This window comes from Ixodes scapularis, unplaced genomic scaffold (genome assembly GCF_016920785.2).
Source record: "Ixodes scapularis isolate PalLabHiFi unplaced genomic scaffold, ASM1692078v2 PGA_scaffold11__112_contigs__length_91849675, whole genome shotgun sequence".
Taxonomy (NCBI): domain Eukaryota; kingdom Metazoa; phylum Arthropoda; class Arachnida; order Ixodida; family Ixodidae; genus Ixodes; species Ixodes scapularis.
Window position 1 is genome coordinate 41,779,315 of NW_024609837.1, and position 16,761 is coordinate 41,796,075.

A 16,761-nucleotide genomic window follows, 5' to 3' on the forward strand; every position below is an offset into this window, starting at 1 on the left:
CATGTTTACTCTAACTTTAAATATTGTATATTTAAATGCTTAGATATCTAGGAATATTTATATAGATTTTCCTCATTTACATCTGCCCATTTATATTTCCGGTTCTCGAGACAGAGACAGAGCCTCGATCCGGCCCCTTAGCCAAAATGTTTGGAGACCCCTGCTCTATAGGAATATAGTACATCATACGCAGTCGTATGTATCTTCCTTCAACTTAAAACCCACAAAATCAGTCGACAGGTTAGAGTGTTTATGAAATACAAATGCTTCATGTTTTATTTGTAGTGTCAAGCACGGAATGAGTAACATAAGCAGCATAACGTCCGTAATGGTTAAAAATGGTCGTGTTAAACAGTTTTATTGAGCCGAACCGTCTACGACACCTGTTTGGCACTGGGCAAAACAAGCACAACACTGTCCACCGAACACCGGCACAGTTTCGTCGTGCTCCGCGTCAGTTCCACGTGGCTCTGGCAGTACCCAGCCTCGTTCTTGTCCAGCACGGATCGGAGGTCATAAACTTCCGAAGAGCACGCCGAACACCAATCCTTCTGCAGTTCGCGCTGCTGACACTGTGGTGTCCTGGTCACCCACGAGTTCACCGTCTGCTTCGACGGCTGCTTGGACAACTTGTAGTTCTCCTTGCAGCGAACGTTACCGAGGACCCAGCACCAGCTGGTCGTCTGGCCACAACACCTCTTCTCGAAGGTCGCTGTGTAACTGCCGTACACGAGTGGATTCACGCACGAGTTGGACACGGCGAACATGAACAGGGAAGACTGGAGGTAGCCATCGACGTGTTCTGCGCCCTCCGGGTCGAACTGGTACCAAAGCACCATGATGACGTAGGGTGTCCAGCACAGGAAGAACGCGAGGACGATGACGATGGTGAGCCGGAGGGTTCGGTTCCGGGCACGTTCGATGTGCCGGACGTCCGAGCGACGGAGGCGCAGACGTCCGTGGTTTGATTCTGCACCGGTCGACTGGTCATCTGTGAGGAGCCAGATACAGTGGAGCGTTCTAAACAAATGGTTTCTGCCTTTGTTAGAATGGGTTTAAACTAACATGGGTAACTTTGATTTGGATGTCACCGAGATAGCCTTTAGGCTAAAACTGTGATCCAACTAATAGAATAGTGCCACTAAATAAGCTATTCTTCAGAGTAACGAGCCTTGCCCATTCTGTTGCTTAAAGTCATGGGTGCCAGTTATCTGAAGCCTTATCTGAAATCACAAGAAACGTATTTTCCGTCCTACAGAAATGCTTAAACAGTTATCGACAGAGCAAAGCTATATTGCAAGAGCTTCTCAACACAAAAACTGAGGCCGAGAAAGTCACACTTCTGAATAATTACAATCGGCAGTCGAGTCTGCTCTACAGAAGCACCAAGATGGCAGCGCGCACTACAACATCAGGAACAGAGTGCCCATAATCTATGCGTAGCTCATTTAGTGGATCTATGCTAGTGCATGATACAAAAGACAGACTAAAGACACTAGCTGCGTTAGATTTACTTACACCTACTGCACCAGTGCAGAAAAGCGTAGGGCAGTCTACTTCCGGTATGTGCATTTAGACATGACCGAAGTACACCGCCCTACACTTTTCTGCACCGGTGCAGGACGGGAAAGTAAATCGAACGCCGCTGCTGTCTCAGGCGTGTTTTTCCCTGCATGGGCACCACATTCGTCGCACAAAAACTGTCTGCAGACATATGCGAATCATGTTTGAAGCAGACATGCCTCGAACATGCTTGGGGTGTGTCCGTAGGTAATTATGCCTGCAATAAACATTGTGTTTTTTTTTGTGTTTCTTTTTTTTTTTTTGTATGATGTACGAATAGCGTGACTGCGTCTTCAGGGGGGCCATAAACAATTATTCTACTTTCGCTAAATACTACTTGGAATCACTTGCCATTGTTTCTTTTCTAGGCAATGGCAGTCGGCGAAAAAATTCGAGAAATATGAGCATCGTTCATCCCCTCAACTCCGAGCCAAAACAAGCGGCCACGTGGCCTTGTGCCTATACCACGCCGCCAACGGTAATCATAGCCACACGCTGGGGTTGGCAAAATAAAAGAACGCGTGCAAAGCTTCAGGCATTGTTAGAGTTCGGCTATTCTCATCACCGCAGTGGTTACACGAGTCACTACCCGAGTGTCTGCCGAGGCATTGATTGTTACGAGCCGAAGTCGAGTGCTCACGCGTTCTCGTGTCCAACCCATTAGCTGCGCTCGCTTTTCGTCAGGCGGGCGGTTTTGATCCCACAATAGACCGATCTCACCAGCCAGTTTCGCTACGCCGCCGCTGCCGGCATGCATCGTGGGAGCTGTAGTCTTTCTGCACGCGCGACAACCCTTTTAACCTCTCATTCACACTGGAAGCGGATCCACGATCGCGATACAGTACAATTGCACGCGCACTTGATGTCATCGAGTGCGCGTGCAATTGTACTGGATTTTTATACAACCGCGTTCGCAACCGCTTTGTGAACGCGGATCCGCTTCCAATGTGAATGAGCGGTGAGGGTCGGCATAGAGCAGATCACGAGACGGCATGAGCTGCCTCGTGCACTGTCGCCTGCCTCCTGTGAACTTCAACTATGGCGGCGTTACGCATGCGTGCAACGCTCGGTGGGATCGGTTTATTACGTGATCGAGCTTTACGAAAGCAAGAGTGAAAGAAATAGACCCCCTTTATCCTCGGAATTTTATCGCGACAGAAAAGCTTCTGAATCAGTGGCGGTGTCTGATCGAGTATATACTTGGGCCAGACTATACTAGTGCGCCTCTGCAAATTCATGAACATTCAAACTCAATATCGTTTCATGACCCTTTTAAGCGGGGGTCACACCGCTTAAAAGGGTCGTCTGCCAACAACGACAGTCTGCCAACACGAGTCACCGCTATACCCGTTGTTCAAATGCCGCGTGCAAAGTTTCTCCTTGAACTCATGGCCATGAGGCATTGGAAGTACGGATCTCGCGGTGATTTGCGTTTGAATCGGTATGCAAACTCTATTTTGCATGATGCATGAGCTGAATGACGCCGGTTTGAAGGATTCGTTGTCGCAGACTTTCTAATGTCGGAAATTATTGTTCTCTCACACACGCAGACGCAACCTTTCTCTTGCTTTCTCTATCTCTTAAATGCCCTTTCAAGGCTCTGTTTATCGATCTTGCAGAAAATTCACTGGGAACCTCGTGGTAGCCGACGAATTACTAAGGTAATTAGCGTCTTCAAGGCCTGAAGAAACTAATGCCACGTGTGCTCACCAGTGTCACTGAGCCGACAATACTTGGAATCACCCATGTGTCATTCAGCCCAGCCTGATTGCTCAGTGTTACACAGTACATAGGCCTAACGACCTCAGTTGAGCTGCGCCCCACGTTACCCTTGAAAAAGAAACGTGTATGTCAAAAGCTACAAGAAAAAAATCAGAATTAAAAAATTTGAGCTCGTGTTACATTACTATTTTTATAGTAATGTAACAGCCCTTTATACGCTGGCCTCTACGACGCGCTGATACAGAAGATGCGATTGTTATAAAGTCAGCTCCAACCCTTATACTAGCCCCCTCCTATTATGTTTGATGCTAAGATTGTGTGTGGATACATTCCCGTGCGTTCCGAAACACTAAGTGCGTCGCTATCGCTGGCCGTCGCCGATGCAGCAGACTTCGCCTTCTTGTCCTCGTTTACCGGAAGTCGCATGGGAAAAATGAGACTGGCGAACTCACTTAAGCTCAAGTATCGCTAGCACACCCGTGTAACTCCGGCCAAAAGCCTTTGAGCCGAACATCATTGGCTCAAACACAATTCAGAGCATTCGTGTAGCAAGTGTATTGAGAGAAAGCTAGCTGCCACTCTGAGGCTTCTAGGAGCTTCCTTTCTACTTCTACCTAGCAGCTTTACTTTTATTGTGCCTTAGTCCTTTCTGAGCAAAGACAGGAACCACAACAGTGAGAAGCACCAAGAGAGAAACTTTAGGACACTGGATATGACCTCAGATTCGCAGCCGGTGTCACCTGTCAGGAGATTATCTATAAACTGGTGAAGTACGTTGTTGGGCAAGTTGGCGCATAATCAGAAAATGTTTTCTTTTTTTTTTGTCTCTTTTGCGTTTATTTATTTGCACATGGCGTGTAGGCTGCAGGTCTTTATCGCTGTATACAATCAATGCCTAGAACAATATTGTCGCCTCGTTCCCTTTATGAAACCATAGGAAGAACCACAGCGCATAGTTCCATATATTTAACTATGGCTCCTTCTATGGAGGCAGAAGTAAAATATCGCATGGGGCCATAGAAATAACTCTGGTTATTTTTGTGGATATCGCTCCTCCTGCTAGGAGGTCACAGACGGAACCATAGCGTAAAAGTCTTGGAAGGTGCACCATAGCTCCTTCAAAGTCTCGGATAACCTGTACGCGTACCGTGTGAGTCTCTAGACTGGCGGTGAATCTCCCAGAGAATGCGGCCATAGCAGGTCACAATGGCGGCCAGCGGGACCCCGTAGAGGGCGAGGAGGCAGAACAGGTTGTAAGCCTTCTCGTGCCCCGGGGTGGGAAAAAATGCGAAGGTGACGCACTGGTAGAAGCCGGGCATCGCCGGGTGCTCCATCACACGAAAGATGATCGCCTGCAGAAGAAAACACCGATTGTAGTTGCACACCCATGGACAGCACGAGCGCAGACGACCTGACAAGCTCGTCACTAAACAAGCTCTGAACCAGGTTGGGTGCACATTACGGGAAATATAAGTCTTTAATCTGTTGCAGACACCGACAGCTTAGGAATCGGCGAGCGCGGCCATCTATATTCTCGCTTCTTGTGTCGTGATAGGTTCGTCTCCGTTCCCATCGGTTAACGCTACAATTTCATTGGCTGCAAAGCGATTATAAGACAAAATTGGTACTCGCCACATTTTGCCTTTCTCAAGTTGTCAGTGAATAATTTACATACGGAGCAAAAATTCGTCTGCTTCTTTTGCCAAGGTTGTGGTGACGTCAGAACCCCGGGCTCTGATCGGCTCTGATTGAATAATAGCGGTTAGACCTCAAAGCAAGCTGCCTTGAGGTCTACCCAGTATCTTTTAATCAGAGCCAATCAAAGCTCGGCGTTCTGATGTTACCACTACCCTTGTAAACGAAACAGCCGAACGTGCCGCTTTGCATAAGAAAAATGACCGCATCTCCACGTGGTGCATGATGTTGATTGGGGCAAAAGTCTGGTGGTGCTGATCTTACTGATTTTATTGTTCATAGGTAGTGATGATGGTGCTGATTTTTTTTTAGTGCTCGTAGGTAGTGCTGAGTTCCGGGTTGCGTTTCGACTTCATTATTACTGCTTTATGATCGGTGAAATGCAGAGTCAGTGGTTCTTCTAGCGGATCAGCTTGGATCCGCCAGAAGCCGTGGGAACGCATCTCCACCGCTTAAGTCAATGGTCTATGTCAGAAACAAAATGTGTGGTATGGAACGTGGTTATATAAGCATTCAAGCATTTGGCCGCAGCGTTCTCTCGTCTATAAAGGTTGAGCCAATGCATGCAAAGTTTAACGCGATTATATACGCATTTGACCGCAGCGCCCTCTCCTGTATAGACGTTGAACGGCTACATGCAACGTTTCGTCCATGACATCCCCAGCTCTTGAGTTACTACCACATCTCAGAGCCCCCTACTCGTCTCGCAGTCGTGGCCGAGTGGCTAAGGCGATGGACTAGAAATTTATTGGGGTCTCTCAGCACAGGTTCGAATCCTGTCGACTGCGCAAACATTTTTGTCTTTTTATGTGAGCTTGGACGGCCGGACGAACGGACGGACGGACAAGACTAGACCCTAAGGAGCTTCGCCCCTAAAACGTGCTGGCAACTGATTGCAGAAACACCGTCATTTCTTTACATAGTCACCCTGTGGTTCCATATATATTTGGCAAGGCTGATGCCACGACTCATTTCGCCGCTTCAAAAAACTTCTTCGGGTGTCTGTAGAGTTCACTGGAATATTGCTGTTGCTACAGCGAAGCCTATTGAAAACCCTCGACCTCGGAAAATGTCCGCCGTGGTGAGCTACAACCAAAAATAGCTGTACGAAACGCCGGCGTATACTAAGTATCACCTTAGCATGGACTATTGTTAGCCTCGCTAAAAGCTCGAGCTAGTTGCTTTGGATGAGCCCTCGGCGGCTGCACGAACGCTCGTCCAACGAGCGCTCCAGTCAAGGCAGTCAAGGCTAGCAGCTCGAGCTTGCACAGCCTTCGGAGTTAGTCCATGCTAAGGTGAGACGAAGCCAGACTTGGGAAGTAATCCGTTACAAGTAACGCATTACTTCTAATCCATTACTTTTTCAAGTAATTTTGTAAATGTCATGTTACTTTTCTGGAGCAGTAATTGTAAGTTAATTTCTTTATTTCTTTCGTTACTTTTTTTAAAGATATGAACATAATACAGAATGTGGAGCAGTCAAATCAACAACATAGAACCTAGCAAGTTAAAAAAAAAAAAAAAAAAAAACACCGTGAAGAGGAGCACAACCGAAAATAAAACACGATTTTTTGCATGACCGGTCACTAGAACCACTTGAAAAATGTGCAATGTCTATACAAATATGCGAAAAACAAAGATCAAGAAGACAACGCCGAAAGGCTCTGCCACTTTCCATTGCCGTTCATTGTGTTTTTCTTCTCTTGAGTATGAAAAAGGGAAAGTAGTATTGATGAAATTGTTTTTGAAAATATTAAGATTGCTTTCATTGTTTTCTTGATGAGTGCACGGGAAAAGTAACACGAAAGTAATTTGTAACGTAACGAGTAAAGTAATCCGTTACTTTTCGGCGAAAGTAATCTTTAACGGTAATCCATTACATTTGAGGCTCGGTAAATTGCAATTGTAATTCATTACATATTTCAAGTAACGGGCAAAAATCTGGACGAAGCGTAGGAGGGATTGTGAGGAACAAATCCAAAGTCTTTTTGTTTGTTTTTTCGTGAATACATTTTTTAGGAAGTGCTGCCGGCTGACACAAAGCGCTGCTCTGACGGAAGATCACGACGGCGGTCTTCTCTGGCCGTTCCGAAAAATCTGTCGCATGTATGTTCCACAGGTGACTTCTCTCTTAACTGTAGATGAGAAATCTAGCCAGTGCAGTACAACCGCTAAACTGGAGTGTTTAACGTGCACCACGCAGTAGTAATTACACAAACCAGTGCCGGTACGAAACGCATCCAGATCGAAACGGGCAGGGGGTGGGAATCGCACCCAAGAGGTTCTGCAGCGCAAGCTTTTGCTTCACGCTTCGAGCTGGGACCTGTTCGCCCACTCGGAGCATAATCAAAAATATGCAAATTATCATTACTGGTGCTAATTGCTGCATTTTATTTAACAAGTTATGAAATAAAAATAGTCTAAAATTAATGAAAACATTCTAGCTAATCTGAGATATCCTTATAAAATAACATTAATTGTGGTTAAAGCATATGTTGCTATCACAGTTGCGACTTTTTTCAATCGTCAAAACTTACAAAGTCGCCACCAATGCTTCCGAACAAATAACCCCCCTCAAAAAAAAAAAAACAAAAAAACTAAAGAACAACAAACAACAAATTTCGTTTTCCTTTTTTATTAGTGTTTTAAAAACATTTACCTTTTTTTTCATTTTTACGCGCCGTCGTTTTGCCAATGCGTCTTTCCAGTTCAAACGAACGCCTACACACTTTCACGTCTGCTCACTGCAGCACGTTTCGTTGGTGTTGGAAACTGGTGAAAGAGTAGTGAGTTTTAGTATTACGTAAACGAGCGAATGTAAGCACTGTGTGTCTGCGTGTTCCACACTGCGCGTGCGCGGAGCCCAAAATTGCGATCTTGGATTGGAGCATGGAGACGACTTGCATGGGCAGCGTGGAGCACGCAACTCTAACGCATACGCACAGACCTTTTGTTTACTACTATACGCAATACTAACACTCTCTAATAAGGTGCGATCCCACACCGGCTGCCACAGTGCAATGGGACAATGAAGGTGTTGTTTGTATTCGGAAATGGCATTTCGCGAGCCAGAACCGCGAGCAGTTCCGCCGTGTGCGCTGAGCAGGAGAACCGGTGGACCTTCACTAGAGCGCCTCCCGTTTCCGCCGCGGGAGGGCGAATAACAAGCTGGACACGCGAACAACGTCCCTACATACGACAGTCAGGATCGTGCTTTTTGGGACGTAGGAGGAGGGGGAAAGGGGGGAAGGTTAGGATGACGCATTCACTGTTCCGTCTGATAGCAACCATCATCATCAGCGCTCTGCGATTGCGCGAAACTTTTTTTTTTACTGCAACTCGCAGTGCTTCGTTGTTGTGACTGGCGTTTGGTTTACGAAACTTTCAACTGCCTCTCCCACGAATGCACGTGTTTCACGTCCATAACTATCTTCAACAAATTTCACTTAGACGAATGCTTAGAAGGGAAGTCAGTATGGTTAAGCTAAACCCGGACGTGGACAGCCTACATATGCTGCGTTTTATTCCGTCCTCCTCACGGTCATCTGTGACCACAGGACGGAGTAGGTCCCGATACGTCGGGCATATTGTTTTTACAGCGTTTTAATGCTATGTTATGGTTTGGCTAGGTTCTGGCGGATCGTCTGGCGACAGCCCGAGCGTAGACCAACAATTTTCAAACGCAACAATGTATGCCCGACTTTATACTCCTCTGCACCGCCTCCGTCTCTTTCCCTGGTTGTGTATACTCCTCGCCAAGCGCAGCTTCTCTCTCCCCGCTGATATTGCGCGATGCCGCGCGCTCTTCGGCGGCCACCTGTGCGGTGCGCTAGAGCCTGCACCGTGATTGGCGTAGCCGGGCTATAATAAAACACCAATGTCTCTACCCACCAATCATGTGTGGCCTTTGTCTGTGGAGTAGAGATCGCGCCACTGTCCTTATCAGTTGAACTTCCGACTTCACATTTGTTGCACCCGTGTTGTACGTTCCGAAGAAGAGCAGCGGGAGTACAAGGAGCGTCGGCGCCCCCAGAAGCGAGAATGGGCACGCCGCAAACATGAAACCGCCGTTGCCGCTACTCCCAGCCCGACGACTTCGAGTGCCGACCAAGAAGTGCCGACGAAGACCTTGCCCGAATCGAGCGCCGACGCGAGCAACAGCGTCAGTTCAACCGGCACCGTCGAGCCAATGCCACCGACGATGTTCGTTCAAAAGAAGCCAAACGCGAGCGCGACGCAAATCATCGCGGCGCCAAACTATAACGTAGAAAATCCGAAATATAGATAAACCCTAACATGGCAGATCCCGCCAAAGCGCCAGCTTCGCTGGACTTTTCTCATCACGGGGTAAAAGAGCTATTATTATTTTTTGTAATTAAAACATCGGTTAGGGTTAACATTCTGTCTGAAAGATGAATGCTGTATACGGCGTACTCTGGCGCGAGTGCAGGAAACAAAAAATAACACGCTGCGCTTTGAAAGTGAACGTCGACATTTTAAGTGTCTTAAATGGTCATGAGGTCCGCTGGAGACACGAGCCAGTGATAAGATTGAACACGTTGCTCCGACTTTGATTTATTCGCAATAAATTCCCCCACATCTTTTAAATCGCTCTCATGCAGCACATAAAATAAATTTGAGAACTACGAGAACTTTCAGCTTGACTGCTTTATTACAGACAGATTTGGTCGTTTACACATTAAAATTCGATTTTCGTTCAGTCTTTTCTGCTATATATTTCTTGTATTTGCATATGACCTACCGGATACTGATTATTCCTAAGGAGCCGGTCGTGCACTCGTTTATGAAGCTGCCTCGAAGGTGTCTTGTCGTGTATATGACGTCATTCGTCTGATATTTGTGTGTGCTTTGGACTGCGAGCCTTTTTTTTTTTTTTGGTGCAGAGATTACCTTCTAGAATTGGTTGCCTGGTGGTCCTAGATCTATGGTATCAATGTTCATGCAACCTCAGAAAGACTCGGCGCCTGATTTTCGGAGCGTAAGATTCCTCCAAACCTGGACGTCAATTTGCACGTCCGATTGCCTCGGGCTGCGGAAGTCTTGCACCCGCTAACTAGCACACTTGGAACCCCATTACGGTTGTGGCAGAGCTAGTTCGCTCACCGTTTGCGTGAGCTCATGAGTTCTTTTCTATTTTTTTTTTTATATTTAGACTCAAGGCGTGGGGTAACATGGCGGAAGTCGGGTTCGCTCATCCTGGAGTTTCACTGTGGTCGGGACACCCGCTGATTGCGCGGTCGAGAGGGACTGCAGCGGAAGTCGCCAGAGTAGTTAAGCAACATCCGAACTGCTACTACATCATAAAAAGACAGTGTGCAGAGACTGACTGGGGCGTGCTTCTTTCTTGTACATGGTAATGTCACATTTGTCGAACGAGAACTGCCTGCAAAGAAGTCGAGGCCCACATGCGTATTTATGTAGCGCTTCGAACACTTCGTCATGCGTGGCCGTCGATAATCATGTCATCATGTCTCCAGAGCAAATCCGTGTTTTTTGTATGTTGTATAAGCAGAGTGACTGTGACTTTAGATTTCCTTCACCAATGAGTGTTGTTTAAATGCATCTTCCAAGTGTCACCTCCGTGTCCGTTAGAAAATAGACAAGGGTCACTTGGGACTGTCCGATGTGTTAATGAGGACAAAAAGCTTACTTCGCTACGCTATTGCGGTGCGGGGTCTGTGACGTGGTTTGAGTATGCTGTTCTTGCTGGATAGGCTCTGGCTCTTGTGTTAGTACCTTCATACCTGTTGGCGCTTTTTTGACAGCCGTCATTGGCGAGAATTCGCAGCTGGTTTCGCGTGCGTTGCGTGCACTTCCGTCCAGGCCTGCTAAATTCAGCGAGAAAAATATAGACCGCTTTCCCCCCTCCGCTACGTTCTCCGTAAAAAGGAGTCCACTACTGTGGATGCGCGGCGCCAGCCTTGCCTGCAGAGTCCGGATCTTGTAGCGCGTTGCGGAGAACCTAGCGGGACAGCGGAAATGATCTACGAAATATCGCTAATTTCTCCGCCAGATTTAACGGCGAACCACCGTGGTTTGCAGCTGTGACGTTACAGTGTTACGCGACGTCATATCAGAGGATGACACAATTGTTCCTCTATATTCCGGTAATTTTAGCGGGAAATTTGATTTTGTTGTCATATTGAGCGAGAGACGTTATCCCCTAAATTTGGCAAAAATTGAGTGTCACGTGCCCCCATTATTCCACGTGCCGTCATTACGTCACTTGATGTTGTAGCGTCTGATGAACACTCTCCGCTAAACTCAGTGGGACATCTGTCCGGTGAATGGTAAACACGCACTATAGCTTGATGCAGCAGAGTGAACGGCGTCTCGGCTGTCGACGCTGTTTATCTGCAAGACACGGGAAGAAACTGGAAATTTTTATTATCTTGATACGCATCATTAGATATGTCAGACAAATAAAAAAGGAACAAACAAGTACGAGCTGAAAGGCCTTTGATGCAAACATGAGAAGTGCACGAATGTCAACGTTACAAAAACCTAACCGTTTTTGCATCCTATCCCACTATGTTGCTTTAGTCTTTTACCAGGCTGCCTTATTAGCGCAGGTCTTTGATACAACCTGGAATCTCCCGCATTGCAGCTTACGTCGGCTCGGTTAAGATTTTTGGTGCTTGTTTTACTTCGATTTCGCGAAAGTTAGCTTAATCCCCAATTTCCATGAAAATTGCTAGCCCCTAGCCAGTAATCCCCTTGTTCCAAGGGAGGGCCTCTAACAGAAGACTCGGTTTCCGTCTTGATGACGATCAAAGACACGCTGACTTTAAGCCGTAAACCGATACCAGTGCGGGTCACAAAAATAATCGAACTTCGGACACTGTTTGGATCTGAGCCGACAGTGCGGTAGAAGCTGGGTACTTTTTTCAAAGAGCCATTGTTCCCCACACACGATCACGCTCCCGCCCACACCGACGCGCAGAAAGTGGGGTCAGGCGATGAAAAGTAGGTGGTCGATTTATACATGATACAAGAGACATGGAGATTCTCCGCAGACATGATAATAAAATTGACTCCGGACACGCCTCAGAAACGTTCGAACCATGTTTTGCTTCAAACACATGTATGCTTCGAACATAAGTGCAGACCGTTTTTGTATCACCAATGTCATGCTATACACGAGTAGATGTGTATATGTATACATGTACATATGTGTACATTTATACAAATGCGCACATGGTGCAGGCAGAGGCAGTTTTTGTATGACCAATGAGACGGGACAGCCATTCGAGAAAAAACGCGACTCTGACAGCGCCTGCGGGCTGCGCTTTTGTATGATGTATTGGCACGGCCTTCGGAGCGACGGTGGGGTGAACAAAGTGTAGAATTTGCCCGAGAGTTAAAAGAAAAAAGGGAAAAAAAAAAAAACAAGGTCCTTTCTCCTATCAAGTGATGAAATCGATTGTCTTCCTTCTGGGCCGCCCACACGCGGATAAAGTCTGTAGATGACAAGGGTTTCAAAGGCTAAGAATTTCAAAGCACGCCCCCCCCCCCCTTTCCCCCAACACGACCCCTTTATTGTATATTTTACATCCATCTTTTCACGCAGGTGCCAGGAACATTCCGAGCTTTGATGTCACAATGTGTAGTAACGGCACGGCAAAAAAAAAAGAAGGAATTATTGAGCACAAATGTCGTGGAGATTTCGATAGTCGCATTGCGAGGTTTCAAATACCCCGAAAATGTGACGCTTTAACATTCCAGTCATGTTACGCTCTCATACGTTTTCTGAGGGGAGTACGTGAAAAGACTCTCCGCGCTTCGACGGAGTTAGAAGAGATCAGCGACAGGAAAGTGTCCTGCCCACGTGCTAGAAAAATTGACGAGGAAACGAGAAAGCTTTTCCGCGCCTGGTAGACGTGGAGCCTCAAAATTCTCCAGCCAGCTTTCAAAATGTGATGGGGAACGCGAGGAATGTCGCGAACCTTTTTTTCCAACCTAAGGCTCGACTCGACTGCTTTGGCGAAGCTTCAAACTTTTGACGAAATTTTGATAGACGTTTTACTTTCTGGACAGCGTCTCCGGCGATGGGAGGAGTATTGTGCCTGCCGCCAGGACGGCATGTGACCAATGAAAACGAAACATTTCGTTGAGATTCCAAACACTATTATTACAAAGTGTGTACGATTTTCTAGGTTACAAGGGAAAACAAGAATAGTCGGAAAACGTTAATTTTTTTTTTTGTGGAGAGGAAACATAATACTGGAATAAATGTTTCAAAAACCGCGACCTATGTTTGGGTTTTTTTTCTATTTCACTTTCCTCAAAATTATTTTGCAGACCGTTATTTACTCAGGAGCTTGTTCTAAATTTTATAGAGCAATGTTTTCACAATATAAAATACAACCAAACGGCGTGGAACCAGACTTGCGATTGATTTAATACAAAAGAAAGCATTTTAAATGTGTTTTTTTTTACAACACAGACCCTCTTAAAGATTATTTTTATACATGTTAGGACCTTTTAAAATTTCCTTCATTGAAAGTATGACATTTTAAAGGTTCTTCTATCTCAAATAAAACCTCTTCAAAGTTCTTTTAATAAAAAAATAGAACCTTTCAAGCATTCTCTGGTAAAATTCCGATAGCCTCTGATCTGCCTCAAAATTAGTTTACCACGTTATTCAACACATCTCAACTAGTAACCCAAAGTTTCACTCACATTATTTTTTATGAATTTAATAAACTTTTCGATTTAGTTCTAGAGTCTGGGAAGCTCTACTTGTACACAATTCATGCAGGGGCCGGTGATCGGTGAAAAACCTGGTCCAGGTTTTTCTTAATGAGTAAGTCACTCCTCAATCCAACGCAGGTTTGTTTTGTTTTTTTTCGGACGACTGCGTCATGTTTTTATATGTCCTATGTCACATCTCATGTACGAAATGGTAAATGGCCTCAACGCTTCGAAATGCGTCCACGTGACAGTCGCCGGTGGAAAGCAACCGCTTGCACGATCGACAATGTCTGCTCAGAAGCAGTCGCAGAATACGAATGCCTCGGCGTCACACTCACTTCAAATCTGTCTTGGAATTCGAATATCAGCCATCTAGCTAAGAAACCAACAAGAAAGTCATGGCTTCTGAGAAGGAACCTACACGCTACTGTCCATTCGCGAATAAATTAGCGTGTGAAAGTTCGGCAGTGACACGTAAGATTGCTCACGTAAAGGAATGCGAATGCATTCCAATTAACACGGAGGGCATTCCTACAAGCACCAGCCACGTCGCTCCGGCGGTGGCATGACGCTCTCCCTGTGCAAACGCGGCAAACCCCGCCGGCTTCACGACGGCTTCCGGGACGAAGCATTGCTTTGCTGTGCTTTTGTTTGTGTTTTATTGGGAATGGGAATTTATGTGCTTTTTCTTTCAGCCAGTGGCAATTTAGCTGCCGTTTCGCTTAGCGAATATGAATTTAGGTGCCGTTTTTTGCTGCTACAGACAACGGCAACAGACAACGCCGGCTTCGCTCCATGAAACAGTTTATGCTTTTGCATTAATAAAAGCCTTATTCGTCCCGTGCTACAGTAAGCAGACCTAGTATGGGGCCTCTGGTTGCAAACGAGCATTAATGCGCTAGAAAATGCTTAAAAGAAAGGCCTGCGGTTTATCTATAATCCGTATGACAGATGATCATCGATAACGAAACTTTACTTTAATAAGGCTTGTCGCACGTTGCTACACGAAGGAAAGGTAACAGGCTAAAATAATTTTTAGTTTTTAGCGGTATGATAGGTCTAGAAACTGGCGAGAACGTTACAACTAACGTCTGACCACGGCAAAACACAATAAAACAATGGAAGAGTCTTTCTGCCAATGAGATGTGTTTATAAACAGCTTTTTTCACGGGCAGTCACCGAGTGAAACACACTCCCTCTAGAGCTCGTTGATCGGGACTCAATTGAAAAGTTCTTTTTTTAGCGGCAATCACTTTCATTCAATGGCATGTGCAACATATAGATAAACGCAATTTATCCATATCGCCCGCACCCGCGAACTCAACTACCTACATGACTCAAACATTTCTTCATCTCACTCGGCCACAAAGCTTTCGTGTCTCCCAGTGCCTCTTTAATTAATGTTTATGTTCAGCCCACACGTGTTGTATCTCTTGCTGCTGATGACTGAACAAGCACTTCAATTTATTGTTCCGTTTTTTTTTCCTTTGGCTCCGCTACTCTGTTACTGTGTTGTTATAAAGCAGTCCAACTCATAATGTCTTATTCTTGCTGTACTACCGGCACTCGAGTGTTGCCTTGGCTTCTGTACAGGCGGCTGTGAAATTCCTAAATAAAAAAATTGTCCGGTGCATAGGTGTAATATGCTTCATGCATTTTCATAGAACTACGTGCGGGCGGCACAAGAAATGCGAGGCGGGAGGGAAGGGGGTGTGGGGAGGGCGGGTAACAGGGGACGTCTGGAGTTTTGTTCATGGTCCCCAATTTTCCTGCAAATTTGCCAAACACACCTAAAAACATCGCTTAAATAGTATCCCAAATATCAGTATTTGTTTTCCGCAAAATTATTGATTTTACAATTTTGGTCCTCATTGTGATTTTGAAGCGAAGTCTCTACTGGCAACAACGAAAAAGTGTTGCCAGTAGAAAGCAGTGGTTGACTCTTTGCAATGTAGAATTAATTCCCGACAGAATCCAAGCAGTTTCATGGTGTAAAATGGATACCTTAGAAGCTTGATCCACTACCCGCGCACCGGCACTGAACAAATACTTCGCATAGTCTGTATTTTGACTGCTTGCTCGACTTACAAGCCTGCCTTCACACACGTCACGGTACTTAAAAGTGCGGGTATATTTGAATGTTAGTTTTTGAATCATCTTTATTTGACGATTTAACAATAACTATTGTGAATTTCGCTATACTAAATGGCATGTCGGAAAGGGGGAAGGCAGGGGATTTCTAAAGTTGAGTTAGTTAAGGGGCCTCTCTTTTTTATATTATTCATTCAAATGCTTTAGAAGTAGTTAATGAGTAAAACTATCTGGGTGTTACTCTCACGTGCAACTTAAGCTGGGCTAGTCATATTGAGCTGGTTTAAATTTTGATGATTATTTGCAGTATAACGCGAGTAGTGATACAAGGTAGAAGCACGAGAATTTTCTTTTTGAGTTCCGTTGTAGAAAATATGTTTTTAAATACTCATTTTTGCTTCGTTCTGTTTATGAGAAAAACAATGCGCAAAAGCATCAGTTTTTCTTCCAGACTGTCTGCTCGACGTTCGAGTTATACAGTATAACATGTGACAACGCCCCACTAAAACACGCGGTAAATTTTGAATGATGGGTTTGTCACAACATTCATTTGTCGGTTTTAACAATGGCTAATTTGAAGTTAGAGATAGTAAATAGCAGGCTGGGAAGAATAAAATACGGATATACCAAAGGGAAAAAAATCCTAATTTGGGTAGCTAAAAAACAACTTAAGATTAGGACACCGGCCTCTTCAGTTTTTACCTTTGATTCTTGAGAGACGTTGCGACTTGAAGTGTCATCCGGGTTACGGCATTCTCTTTTTATCACAATATAGAAGAATATATACCGTAGTTTCTGAACTGATGTCCGCATCCACGTCGTAGTCCGCAGGGGAAAAGTTTCCTCGGAAAATATGCTTTCCTTAAAGAGCCCTCACCCGGTGCCTTATAGTCCGTAAGTAAAAAGTATCATTCACAACACGCCTGCTATGTTAGCTTAAGGTATGCACGGCGATCATTACAAGTAATCAAATAA

General features: G+C 45.4%; 1 protein-coding gene across 1 annotated transcript in view; it reads right to left on the reverse strand.

Moving 5' to 3' along the window:
* Nucleotides 1–374: 374 nt before the first annotated feature.
* The window catches only part of LOC8031179 (gonadotropin-releasing hormone II receptor), a 163,814-nt gene continuing 147,427 nt past the window's right edge, over nt 375–16,761 (reverse strand). Inside the window, exons 2-3 of the mRNA XM_042288888.1 lie at nt 4,433–4,637; nt 375–991 (exon numbers count right to left, since the gene is read on the reverse strand). Coding sequence (XP_042144822.1) covers nt 375–991; nt 4,433–4,637 — 822 coding nt within the window. The remainder of the gene's footprint in view (nt 992–4,432; nt 4,638–16,761) is intronic.